The 12,494-nt window shown below is 46.2% G+C and overlaps 1 protein-coding gene across 1 annotated transcript in view; it reads left to right on the top strand.

The window, feature by feature from the left end:
* The first annotated feature begins 820 nt into the window (after positions 1-820).
* Positions 821-12,494, top strand: part of FAM20C (family with sequence similarity 20 member C) — a 56,451-nt gene continuing 44,777 nt past the window's right edge. Inside the window, exons 1-3 of the mRNA XM_017734299.1 lie at positions 821-859; positions 1,460-1,772; positions 10,479-10,557. Of these exons, the coding sequence (XP_017589788.1) occupies positions 821-859; positions 1,460-1,772; positions 10,479-10,557 (431 nt within the window). The remainder of the gene's footprint in view (positions 860-1,459; positions 1,773-10,478; positions 10,558-12,494) is intronic.

Here is a 12,494-nt window from a genome sequence, read left to right as displayed (position 1 = left end):
GGGGAAGTGGGCAGAGGGTTGAACGGAGCGACTCGGGGTCACTGGGAAAAAGAGAAACGGTTCGCAGGCTCGCCCCGGTCGTGTTCCTCCGGAAAATAAATGCCGTGAAATACAGAATAAACGCAGGAGCACGGGAAGGCTGGAGCGCTGGGGCCAAGGGGTCGGTCTCCCCCCATCTCCAGCTGCAGCCGAGGAAGATGCTGCCAGAAGAACGGTGTGAGGAGGAGGGTGAGCTCACAGCGAGCGTTCCCTGTCTCCCACTCAGAGGTGAAGGGGCTGAGCAGTGAGGCCAGCCAGTAACACATTAACTTTTCTCAAAAGCAAGGTCTAGTACCACTAAGGCATTCATCCTGGCAGGTATTTCCGCTCTCAGGATCTGATCTGTGCTACATTTTTCATCCTCAATTAATTCCCAGTGCCCTGCACCTCCACTGCTCTCCAGCCTTCAAAGCAGTCAGTTGCCTCTGTGAATCGTATGCCCTGTTGGCTCCTTAGAAATGCTGAGAAATTCAATGACTGAAAAATCAAAAGGGTTGTCTAATACAACAGCACCCTCTTCCCAACACACTGACATTGTAATGTTTAAACAGCTGCATTGTACCGTGCAAAAGCTCTGTCAAGCTGCAGAGCAGCCAGCATGATCTAAACCTTTAGAAAGAGAGGATAAATAATTCTGATTTCCGCCCCATGAGCATATGAATTGTCCAGGCCTCTTCCATCTAATAATCCTAATTGACTGTGAAGGGAAATAACCTGGAAAAGTTTTGGTTTCTCTGAGAGAAAAAGAAAAAAAAAGTCACAAATGCCTGAACATCTGGAGATGACTGTAAACACAGAGAACTCTGAATCAAAAATATGGGTTAGTCTGTTCTGTAGGTGAAGAGTGAAATCAGCACTGATATCTACAATGCAGCTGCCTGTTGTACGTCTTTTCTTTAGTGGCTGCAGCCAAAGTTCACAGAACTAAAGGGAAATTTGGAAGGTAACATTTTAACAGTTCTTTGCTGTAGTAGTGTCCTACTGCTCCGGAAGGGGCAAAGCCAGCCAGTTCTTTCGCAACCAGTTCAGAGTGATGCAGTTTCTCTCATTCTCTCTCTTTAAGAAGGAGGAGGGAGTGGGAGCGTTGGGCACCACAGGTCAGGTTCTGCTGCACTCTTGGTTTCCTGCCCCACGTCCCTGTTAAACAAAGGTTCAGGATGATGCTGTTGTTCGAGTCAGACCTGTAAAAGCTGTGTGTAATGTAATGCAGCCTAAGCACAGGGTAAAACTGAGCTCTGTGTTTCTGCTGTAGAAGGGCCTCTGCCAACGCTCAGTGATGCCGCTCTGAGTTTTGCTGCTGACTTCCATGGGTGTTAAATCAGGCAGGGTGAGGGAAAGTGAGAATCCATCTCCCCATTAGCCCCAGGTGGGAGAAGGCTCCTGGTGCAGGAGGAACCTGGGACTTCTCCCCCTCCTGTAGTGCTTTGCCTGTCCAAGTTGTCACATTTTGAAGCCCTGTTTCTTGACGCGTGTTACAAACTGTAGCATTATTTCTTTCTCCTCAACTTTGGGTTGTTGTTGTATTGTTCTTTTCTTTTTTTTTTTTTTTGCTGGTAGGCAAAATGAAGATCATCATGAAGAATTTTTGCCAACTGGAGAAACCTCCATAGACTCCTACCCAAACTGGTTAAAATTCCACATTGGCATTAATCGGTACGAGTTGTATTCCAGACATAATCCTGCAATTGAGGCTTTACTGCAAGACCTTGTCTCCCAAAAAATAACCAGCGTTGGTATGTTTGGATATATGTTGTTTTTTTATCATTATTTGCTCTTTATTCGGGATCTCACTGCTGTTTGAGTATTAATATTTTGCATGGCTTCTCTCCAGCGTCCCTGCAACATCGCTTTCCGACTTCCCTGCTCATTTTCCCTGCTAAACATTAAGAGATATTGCCAGCTCTGTATTACCTGAATAATTGCCAAGTCTGCCAGCAAGGCAAACCCCATTCATGTCAGAGATCTTTTAGTCACAATCAGGCTGAAAGTGCCCTATTCGGTTATTTAAAATAAATACGCTGACCAAAAAAAAGGGATGGCAGAAAGCAGACAGCATCCTGCACGAGCTAGATTTGTATTGTTGGCTGATTATGATTTAAAAGGCTGTGCCTGGCAGCGCTGGCCGTGCCAAGGAAGGAGAGGCTGCCCTGCAGCCCTGCAGCGGTGGCTGCGGGAGCATCCGGCACCGCGGGCTCTGCGGCTGCAGGAGCTGCAGCTTCCCCAGGCATGGCAGGGAGCTCCAGGCAAGGCAGCCTCCTGCTGAGCACAGCTCAGCTCTGTTTACTCTGCTTGTGAATCCACAACAGGGATGTGCCCACGTCAACCTTTGGCTCTGGTTAAGCAAGGTGACACCGTTCAGGGCTTTTCTCCAGGGTTGTTTAATGGCAATGTGTGTCTTCTTGAATTTAGCTGCGTAGCTGCACGGGGGAAAAAAATGACACAGCCTTAGATGAAAGCCCTGGGATACTAAACAAGTGCACACCCCGTGGTTTCCAGAGGTAGGGAATTGCAGCACAGGCAGTGGTTTCCATCCACCAGGCAGAAAATGGAGTTACTTGTGCTGACCACAAAGTTGCAAAGTCCCTTTCAGAGGGATGAAACAGCCGGAGCTCTGTGAAAGTGCTGATGGTGTGTTGGCACTGTGGGATGAGGTCAGCAGGTCTTTAACCCTGCAAGGCAAAAATTCCCCTGGCTTCAGCCGGAAATGGCCTGGGCAAGAATAGCTCAAGCAGCCCTAAGGTTTACATTTTCCATTGTGTGAATCACGGCCCCGCTGCTGAGCAGGAATAAAGGAGATCCTTGGTCATCAGGAGTGGGCTGATTTAGCTGGTTGGGATGGATTAGGTGTAAAATGCAGGATGCCACAGGAGACCTTCAGCTCAGTGCATCTTGCTGCATGTTGGCTGTGCTCAGCACACTGCTCTGCTGGGGCAGCACTCTGAGTAAAGCAGTTTGTGGTACCCAGGTGCTGTCCCACATGTTGGATTCAGGGGTCCAGTGGACATGTAGCTCAGGAAAGATGACAAACATGGGCTTGTTTATTAACCTGTGATGGGTTTTCTGTCCCCAAAAGTCTGGATCGGAGTGATTCATTAAGGGGCTCATGTTTGACCATCAAGCCATGTGTTTTCCCTTCCCCAGCTCAGAGGTGACACTGCAGGTAGCAGCAGACTCTGCCCATGCTCCTCTGGTCTGCACTGGAGGGTGACGAGGGCACTGAATGGACACAGCCTGGGTGATTCTCTCCCTGACACAGCCCTCACCTTTCCTGAGCTCGCCCCTCAATACCCACCAGTTTTTGGACTATTAGTGGCACGTGCCAATGGGGATTGAGCCAGCACTTTGTAACACGTGTGTGAACATTGCTCCTTGGGCACATCCACTGAGGAGGGAGAGATGCACTCTGTGCCCATCCCTGTCCCTGCAGAGAGCAGCAGTGCCCAGGCAGTGGCCAGGCTGTCCCCAGAGGGGCAGAGGTGATGTCCAACCGAGCCATCTCCTGGCCCATCTCTTGAGCTTTGCACAAAGTGCAGTGGCTGTAGCAGTTTGTACTGCTGAGTTCTGATCTCCACTCACCTCCCCAGCCCTCCAGAGCTCAGCCATGGGGTCTGTGCAGGAGGAGGAGAGCAGTGTCTGCAGCAAACTCAGCTGTGCTCGAGCCATGAGGTCTGTCCCTTTCTGCAGAGCAGGGGGATGGCTGAGGTGGAGTGGGGGCACACAAGCTGGGTTGGGGAGACAGGGAGGTAGGAGCAAGAAATAGTAGGTGAGTGCTCACTCTTGATCTTCTGGGCTTGGCGTTCACTTGTGCTTCTGGGCATGTGGCTTCACCTCTCTCTGCTTCACCTGAGAGCAGCAAAAAATTATTATCATAGAAAATGGGAGTGAAATCCTGACCCTGGTGACGTAAGTGGAAGTTTTTGCCACTTACTTCCCTGGGGCCATGATTTCACCTGATGTGTCATACAGATGTATCGTGGGGTTTCCATTAATTCTGATTTTGATAGAGCTTTCAGATCAACGGGGGGAAAGGGCACTGGGACCTCAGAGGAAGATTTATGGTTGCTATTAGTGATTCCCTTTGGGATTGTCTCTGTTAATGTTTGAACAAGGCTCTTAAGAGTATGGTAGGGCCTCTTATGCCTCTAACAAAAACACAGAGCCATGGTTTCTAGCAATGAATCAGGATAATTTCCATAAATTAAACTATGAGGTGTATTTGGTATAGTTGTTGGCCGCTATGGGAACTGACAGGGAACGATTCCTACACGTAAATCCCAGTCTAAAATCAAGTATATGGAAATGGAAGGGGACCTTTTGCCAATGCAGAGGTGCCTGGATCTGAATTTTGGTGGTAGCATTCACTGCCTGGCCCTGTGGGAATTCAGCTTTGTCAGCCTGCAAAGAAAAAAAGAGCATATTGCTAATATACTTTTTAAAATTATTTTTTGCACAATGCAGCATCTCTTACTTTATGTTGCAAATTCTTCGGATGTTTAAAAGTACATGCTTTAAAGTAATTCCTGCCAGTTTTCAGCTTTACTGCAGAGCAGCAGAGGGATTCAAAAGCATGTAAGCTGATTAATAAAGAGTAATATATTTGACCAAAGGACATTTATAGGGCTGTTACATTCTTTGCATATTCCTGCTTATCTTCTAATTAGCCTTGGAGTTTTACCTTATGGTAAATTTTTGCTGGGTTGTGTTGGGTTTTTTTTCTTCTTTTTAAGCCAGCTGGCAAGATGTCAGGTTAGGAGTATAAAATAAATTGAAACCTTGATAATGCCTGGTCTTCAGGCTTCTTTTGGCAAGCAGGACAATTAAATGTACAGGGTTCCATGCATTAGGTGAAATGGGATATGGCTTTATCCAGTTTCTTCCCGGTGTTCAGATTTACTTTGGCTCTAATAGAATTAGATGATTTGCCTGATACCTACAGCAATTAGATCCAAACTGCAGCAAAACAGCATTCTTGGCCTCACTGTGATTTCTCTGCTCACCCTGCATTATTTATGGGGGAGAGTGGGGACCAGACTGGCCCCCCACATCTGCTAGAACCACTCACACGACTCTGTAACATGCAGGGGTGTTTTAAAATGAAAACGGTGACAGAAGCAATTCCCAAGAGCAGGGAGCACCAAGGTGACATTTTCTTGATGTTAAAGTTTAAATGGAACAAATCCACGGATGGGAAGGAGCATCCCATCCAGCTCCCACAGTGACACCTAGAGCTGGCCTGGAAAAGGACAGGGTTACCCAGGCTCGGGCTGAGGATGTTTCTGTGCCCTGCATCTATATATGTATTTATATATTTCCTATTCATTTTGTTCAGCATAAAGGGGTAGCTCTTAATTTGATTTAATTCACTGAAAATTTCCTCTTGCCATAAATAGGAGCCTAGAGAGAATTGTTTTTCCACTGAGCACTGAAGCCTGGTTTTCAGAAGCACATGCACAGGCAATTGCACATTTCCTTTGCCTTTCATAGCTGTTTATTGCATGCATAAATAACCATAGTTAGCTGTTTTCTTGCATATTTACAAGATGTCTGTGCATAATTGTGGCAGCAGTATCAGCAGTTCAACACCAGCTCTGGCATGGTGCATTGGAAGGGCAGTGTGGGCTTGGTCTTGCTGTCCAGAGGAGATTCCTGTAAGCAGAATAGGCCTTTGTAATTCCTCTGAGCAGCTGGGATTTATTTTTTGATTCTTTAAGTTCTCTGGTTGTAAAGGCTTGGAAACATTACCTGACTGAGGTGATTTGTGAATCTGTGATGCCTTCAGTTTGTTCAGCGAGTAATTAGAAAGCAAGTGTGTGAGATTACTCACTCTGGGAATAAAAGCTGCAGTTACCTGAGGTGGGCTCTGCTTCAAGGCAGGGGAAGAAAAGAGAAAAGGAAAAGAGAAGGCTCTTAATACTGAACATAAATTCTGGTTCTAAGGAAAGTTGTGAAAATTTCATCCGAAAGAAAGGAAGAAGTGCTTCTGAGAACTTGTGAAAACAATGAAATGTAGCACCTTTGATTTACTGTGTAAGAAAACAGTGAGTCTGCCAAGAGTCAACAGATTGATTTAATGTACTATTCCAGATGAAAGGAGGGGACTTAAAATGTACAGCAAAGCCTAAGAATAATTTCACAGATCTCTTCCCCTACAGTCTTTACTTCCTTGACTAAACCAAGAAAGTCCTTTAAGAACAAGTTAGCAGAATTGGCTGAACAAGGACAAACTAAGAGATGATGAGGGCTTGAATTTATTTTGAAATTTATTCTTCACAGCTTGTACAGGGCCATGTCTCTAGCCCGGGGCAGAGCATTACTTGTTAAAGGCAATCAACATGTTTATGTTAGATTTAAGCTTGATCTATAAATAGGAATCCAAAATGGATCTGAGCATCCTCTGTTTCAGATGTTAACTGCATCCCAGGCTGTGACTGTATCTCACTTCTCAGGCATTAGCACTGCATAATTAAATACATTTTTAAATGTTTGTTGGATTCTGACCAAAAGAATCAGAAAAAGTTCAGGGGTCCTGTTGGGACTCTCTCTCTCTCCATCAGAAAACAATATGGTTTAGACAGGCTGGTAGGATCAGGGCTATCATGGGGCAAAACAGAGGGGCTGGAAAGCCAGACCAGTTGGAATTCCAAATCCCTTTGGGTCAAAACCCTCTGGGCAGCGTTGTCAGTACCAGACAGCAGCCAGGAACTCTGTAGCATTCAGCTTGAAAAGATGACTGAGAGATGATAGCTGGGTTATCTTTTGTACTGGATGGGCTCTGTGGCTCAGGGAGGGAATTCAGGCCTTGTGTTGCTGAGGGGACAGGGTGGGGAAGTAGCAGACGTGGCATGTGGCCATGACAGCAGGCTCAGAGGTGTAAATGGGGTGGGGATTTTTCCAGGCTTGATCCAAAGTCTGTCGGAGAAAACAGAAGGAGTCCCACCAATTTCACTAATCTTTGGACAAGACTGTAATCCCAAACATTCATGCAAAAAGATTTCTCAGGGAATTTTTTGCAAAGCCTCCTGAAGTTAGGAAGATTTCTGATCACACCCTAGAGCCCTTACACTGGGTTAACAGGAAAGGTTAATGCTGCTTTCCATTTGCTTCTGCTTTGGAGGGAAAAGAGAAGCTTTGAGTTGCCTGAAGATGAAAAGTAATGATGGCATTGGGATTTGTTTTTAGCAGTGTGCCACTACATCTAGGAGCTGTGTGAGACTTGATTTGAAGAACCTGCTGTGAGCTAGCAGGTTTATAAAGCCTTTACAGAGCTGTTTGTGACCTGTGGTGTTACAGTATATTAAAATACTTAAAAAAAAAAAAAGGTGAATTCAGAGTGTGACTGGTGGTTCCTCTGGAGTCAGCACAGCCTTGTGTTGCAAGGCTTTTGTAAAAATCCCTGAACTTGCTGACCACAGATGTGACAGAGCGCGATGGTGCAGCACCCTCCACTCCTTGGAAAATTGGATGTGCTGCTTCTGGGTGTGCCACATTCTTCAGGAATGGGCCTGTGGACAGTAGATGAAGGCACAAGGATGTCTCCAGATGAGCAAACAACGTTTGGGACAAACCCCTGGAAGATGACAGGCCATAACGGCCAGAGGGACATGTTTTACTGAGGCTGAGGAGGAGACAGAGTTCCTGAGGAATACAGCTCAGAAAATGAGAGGGAAGCCAGTGTGCAGATGTGATGCTAAGTTAGGACAGGGGAAGTGATCTGACTTAGAGTGAATCATCTCCAGGGAGATCTGCTCTTCTCTGGCATTGCAGCCCCAGAATGTGGGCACCCCAGACTGCTCCAAGGCTGCTTAGTTTGCAGGTACAGCAAGAGTCTTGTCGAGCTCAAAAGAACAGTCCAAGCACAGGTGTTTCCATCTCTGCAGGGATTACAGTGCTGGGCTCTAACCAGCTGGGATCTGGAGGGTGGCCTTGCATCACCCCCAGCCTGGCCAGCACGTCAGTGGCACTGGAAGAGCAAAGTGGGAGTAGCTGCACGTGAGTCTGGATGACGGGGGGAAGCCAAGGTGGAGCTCTGGCATGGGGTGTTTTCCATGATCCATGTGGGTTCTAGCATGCCCTGCCACAAAGCACAATGGGAACACAATTCCCACCAATGTCCCCCTCTGGTTTTCAGAGTTCCAAAGTTTGCTCCCAGCAGCAGTGGAGGAACAACTTGTGCCAGCAAAACTTGTGTTGGGGGGAGGCTACTGGTGCAAGCAGTTAAGGCAGTACAATAAGATGGATCTAAAAAGACGAGGGGGATGCTTTTGTTTTACTTCAGCTCAGTTCCTTCTGACAGGAAAGCAGGCTTTTGTGTCTCATGGAAGAATTATTCTGAATTGTTAATCTTCATACATTTCCCTGCTTGGTGGTGACATCCTCACTGTTGAGTTTGGCTGCTAACAAAATCATTATCTGTCGAGTGGCTTCAATTTGCTGAGAAACCAGTCCTTTTAGTATCTGAAACTCTGTGCTTAGAGAAGGCCGTGCTGGAACATCGTTTTTTGCTTCTTCTTTGTACTGCTGTGATGGTAGGGGTGTAGATTAGTGGATCTTTAAGGTCCCTTCCAACCCAGACCGTTCTGTGATCCCATGTTGCTTTGAAATGCCACGCCTGTGGCAGTGGCTGGGCAGGGAAGGTGGTCAGGACTGCCCTGTGCCCTGAGCCCTGTGCCCTGTGGGCGTGGGGCAAGGGCAGCTCCAGCTGCCCAGCCTAACCAGGGCTGTTTCCAGAGTGCACAGACGGTCCCAGGGCACCACATGCAGGGTTTGGACTGGAAGGTTTCTGCTTTTTATAGTCCTCAGGATGGGAGCTGGCCATGAAAAAGCCTTGTGCTCCTCCTGCACTCAGGTGCAGATCAACTGACCTGTCCTGCACAGGAGAGGGAGTTTAATCCTGGAAAGCCCTGTGCCTCTGCTTTACCTGGTCAGTGCAAATTGCTTAATGCCCTTTAATTTCTAATTATTTATTTGTTCCTTTGGGATGAAGTGGAAAGGCGAGAGAAGGCTGGGATCAGCAAAACAGCAGGGCAGGAGGGATTTTATTCTAGGAGAAGTATAATTACACTGACCAGATTTGCATAGCATTTTGTTGCAAAAATATAGGCTACAAGTGCTGAAAGAGAGCTGATGACCTATCAGTGATAAGGCACAGAGATGAGTAATTAAAAAGATGTGCAGCTAATAGCATTGGTTAGAGAAAAAACATGTACAAGCTCTATAGGTGGAACAAGGGCAGCTCTCAGCCAGAATTTACAGAGCAAGATAACCTGACATTTATGTAGTTCTCCAGTTGACACGGGTTTTGTCAGAGCTGCAGAGAAAGGGATTGATTATCTGATGATTCGTAGAAAGCATCTTTAAGAGACTGACTCATCCACACAGCCCTGCTGGCCATGGCCTGCCTTCCCAACACAGAGGTGCATTTAGGAGTCAGACTACAGGTAATTTCATTTATTAGGACACTTTTGTTTGAGGCAGTAGAAAAGCAGCTGTTTTTTGAACTATAGGTTTATCTTTTTTAAGTAGCCTTATCATCAAGTAAAATGCATTTTTATGAATTCTTATATAAAATTTAATTCTTATATATATAAAAATCATCCTAATTTTAGAAACACTATAATCTGGCTGTTAGTGTGACATTGTCCAAGTTTTTCAGAATGGTATGAATGAGTATCAGTCTTAAATTCCCATTAGCTCCTAGTTGGGAGATGAGCAAAGCCACTGTCCTTGCCACCTCCACTGTCCTCTCCTACCTCCACTGTCCTCTCCTGCCTCCACTGTCCTCTCCTGCCCTCCCAGCCAGGCCAGGCTGCTCTGCACAGCTCTGCTCTCATGTATGAACCACCTTGGGATGCCTTGGAGTTAATGGCTGGGCTTGGATACATATCCACTGTGCATGGAGGGGCTGAATTTACATATCTCTGCTGCTCAGAAACTGTTATTAAAATCGCAGCAGAGATCAGAGATTGCTGCAGTATCTGCTCATACTTTTAATTAAGGAGCTGTCTGCTGTGCACTGGGCTGTACATCCCAGCTGCAGTTGTCTTTGAAAGCACCCCCATCTCCTTTCCCAGTGTGAGTACCTTGTCAGAAGGGACTCCAAAAGCAACAGGAGATGGAGAAAACAAGACTCCAATGGTCTGCTCCTATAGGTGCTGTTCATCTGGGGTGCTTATGGAGCCCATGGTGGCCATGGTAGCCGGAAGAAGGCAAAAAAGTGTCAGGAAATGCAATCCATGTTTAGTCCTGGTCAGCAGCTCAAAGCCTTCCCCTGTAGTCTGCTGAATAATCTGTTGTCCAGTTGGGATCACCGTGCTTGATGCTCTGATAGCATGGTGCTGAACTGATCCAGAGGAAAACAGATAGGATTTGGTTTCAAGGAAACTGAGTGTAAGTAGATCCACATGTCTCATTTTAAAGCTGTTTGTGTTTTTCCCCCGCAGCAATGAAATCAGGAGGCACCCAGCTGAAGCTGATCATGACATTCCAGAACTATGGACAAGCATTGTTTAAACCAATGAAGTAAGTCCAAAAAGTCTGTGATTTAAAGTGAATTTGTGGCGGAGTAGCCGTCTTCTAAGCTGTTAAACGTTTGCTGTAGGATCTCCCAAGGTTAATGTGTCTGGCTCCCGAGCCTTGCTGCTGAGCCTGGAGCTGCAGGGTCTGTTGATACCTTGCCCTGCTAGACTGGTCCTTGGAAGAGATGCTGAGAAGGCTTCAGAGACATTAGAGTCTTCTCAGGAATGCTGTTCACTCTGATCTCTGTGAAATCTCCCGTCATAAATACAGGATGTTTTCAGCATTTCCATCTCATGTAAACTTACTCCTCAGGTCTGAGCTTTATCTAGTGTCAGTGCTCCTCTGGAACATGGCCAGACAAGAGAGATGATTCAGAACAGCTTTGAGAAGAGCTAAACAGTATCTGTCTGATAAATCAGAATTTAATCAGTTGATTTATTGTTGTTTGTATTAAAGAGTTGTATTAGTCATTTGGCTGGGGCTATGCTGAGTCTGTGAAAATGAGTTTATCCAAGAGCGGTACTGCAAGGTAATGCCTCTGGAGAGAAAGGGAAGGACTAGGATTATGCAGCCTTAATTTGTGCCTGCCTGGATCCCATTGAGATGAGAGAAGTTATTCAGATACAAAACAGACTCCCAAATCCTGACCTGTATGTTTGTGCTGTAAGAAGGAAAATGACTCTGTGCTCATTGTAGAGGATTTAGCAAAGACACTTAGGGCTGCAAAATGTTTAATGGAGCTACTCAGTATCTGTGTCAAGGGTACCACTGGAGTAACAAATTCATTTCCTTCTTTTGTTCCCACTGTAGGGAAGTTCAGTTAATTTCCTCTAAGATGGTCCATAGAAGACTAAAGTAGCTGAGAATGAGTGGTTTGGAATATGTGTTGGCATTGTGTTAGAGCTGCAGTGGGGAGCACAGCTCAGGGGGGAAGCTGCTGGCTGGCGTCTGAGAGATTCCATTTCACTACACATTTTGCTGTAGATTGACTTCAGACAAGTACAGATTTGACTTGATTTTATTTGACTGCCAGAAGGGTCAAAAAATTGATCTGACCTTCCTTCAACCTTCAAGGTTTGAGCAGGAACCCTCCCTATGTGCCTCTACCCTGGGAATCACAAGAAAATCCTATGAACTTCAAGAGAACACAAGGCATTTGTACAAAGGCCAAATGCCTCTGTGTCATTTCCCAAATTGCACACAAATTCTCCACGTTTCTAGTGGATCACTGGGTGCCTGAGAGAGGCTGGAGGCAGCAGAGACAATACTGGCAACTCAGAGGGAAGGTGGTACCAGAGAGCATCTACTCCAGCACCTGCCCTGCCTCTCCGTGAGTGTTCAGATAACCAGTGCACGAGCCCATCCCCTTTACCTGCAGGTTTGATGCATATAGGCACAATTCCTGATCACATCTTGTCCCACATGCAAAATCAAGAGCCAGGGGGATTCAGGCAGCCTTTGAGTATTTGGCAGAGTCGTGGTTGTGCTGTTGTCTGTTCACATAGTGTGTGATTTGTGCCTTCTCCCTTTCCTCAGATGCAGATAATCTCAGTCTTTATCATTGGTATGACATTGTAATTCTGGGAGTGCTAATGAGGTCAAATCAAAGCACTGTACAGTGCACAGCCTCAGCAAGATGATGGATGACAACAGAGGTGTAGCCACGTTCCTGTGTAGAAGCAATTACTACAACCCGCTAGAACAATAACAGAGAATGATGATGTCTTAATCATTCCCTTGGCTTGATTTGAGGGGCAGCAACACCCTGTTTGCTCACTGCTCTTTGCACTGCACAAACCCCTGGAAGAAGCACTCAGCAGCTGCTTTTCCAGGCAGCACACCTTCCAGGAGCAGCACTGCTGCAGCTGTGCTGAGCGTGGCTGAACACGTTAGTGATTTGGAATAAGGGTGTTGGTGAGCATTTGTCTTCACTCTGATAA

The sequence above is a fragment of the Corvus brachyrhynchos genome, unplaced genomic scaffold (genome assembly GCF_000691975.1).
Source record: "Corvus brachyrhynchos isolate BGI_N302 unplaced genomic scaffold, ASM69197v1 scaffold5, whole genome shotgun sequence".
NCBI classification, from domain to species: domain Eukaryota; kingdom Metazoa; phylum Chordata; class Aves; order Passeriformes; family Corvidae; genus Corvus; species Corvus brachyrhynchos.
This window is presented reverse-complemented; position numbering and strand designations above follow the sequence as displayed.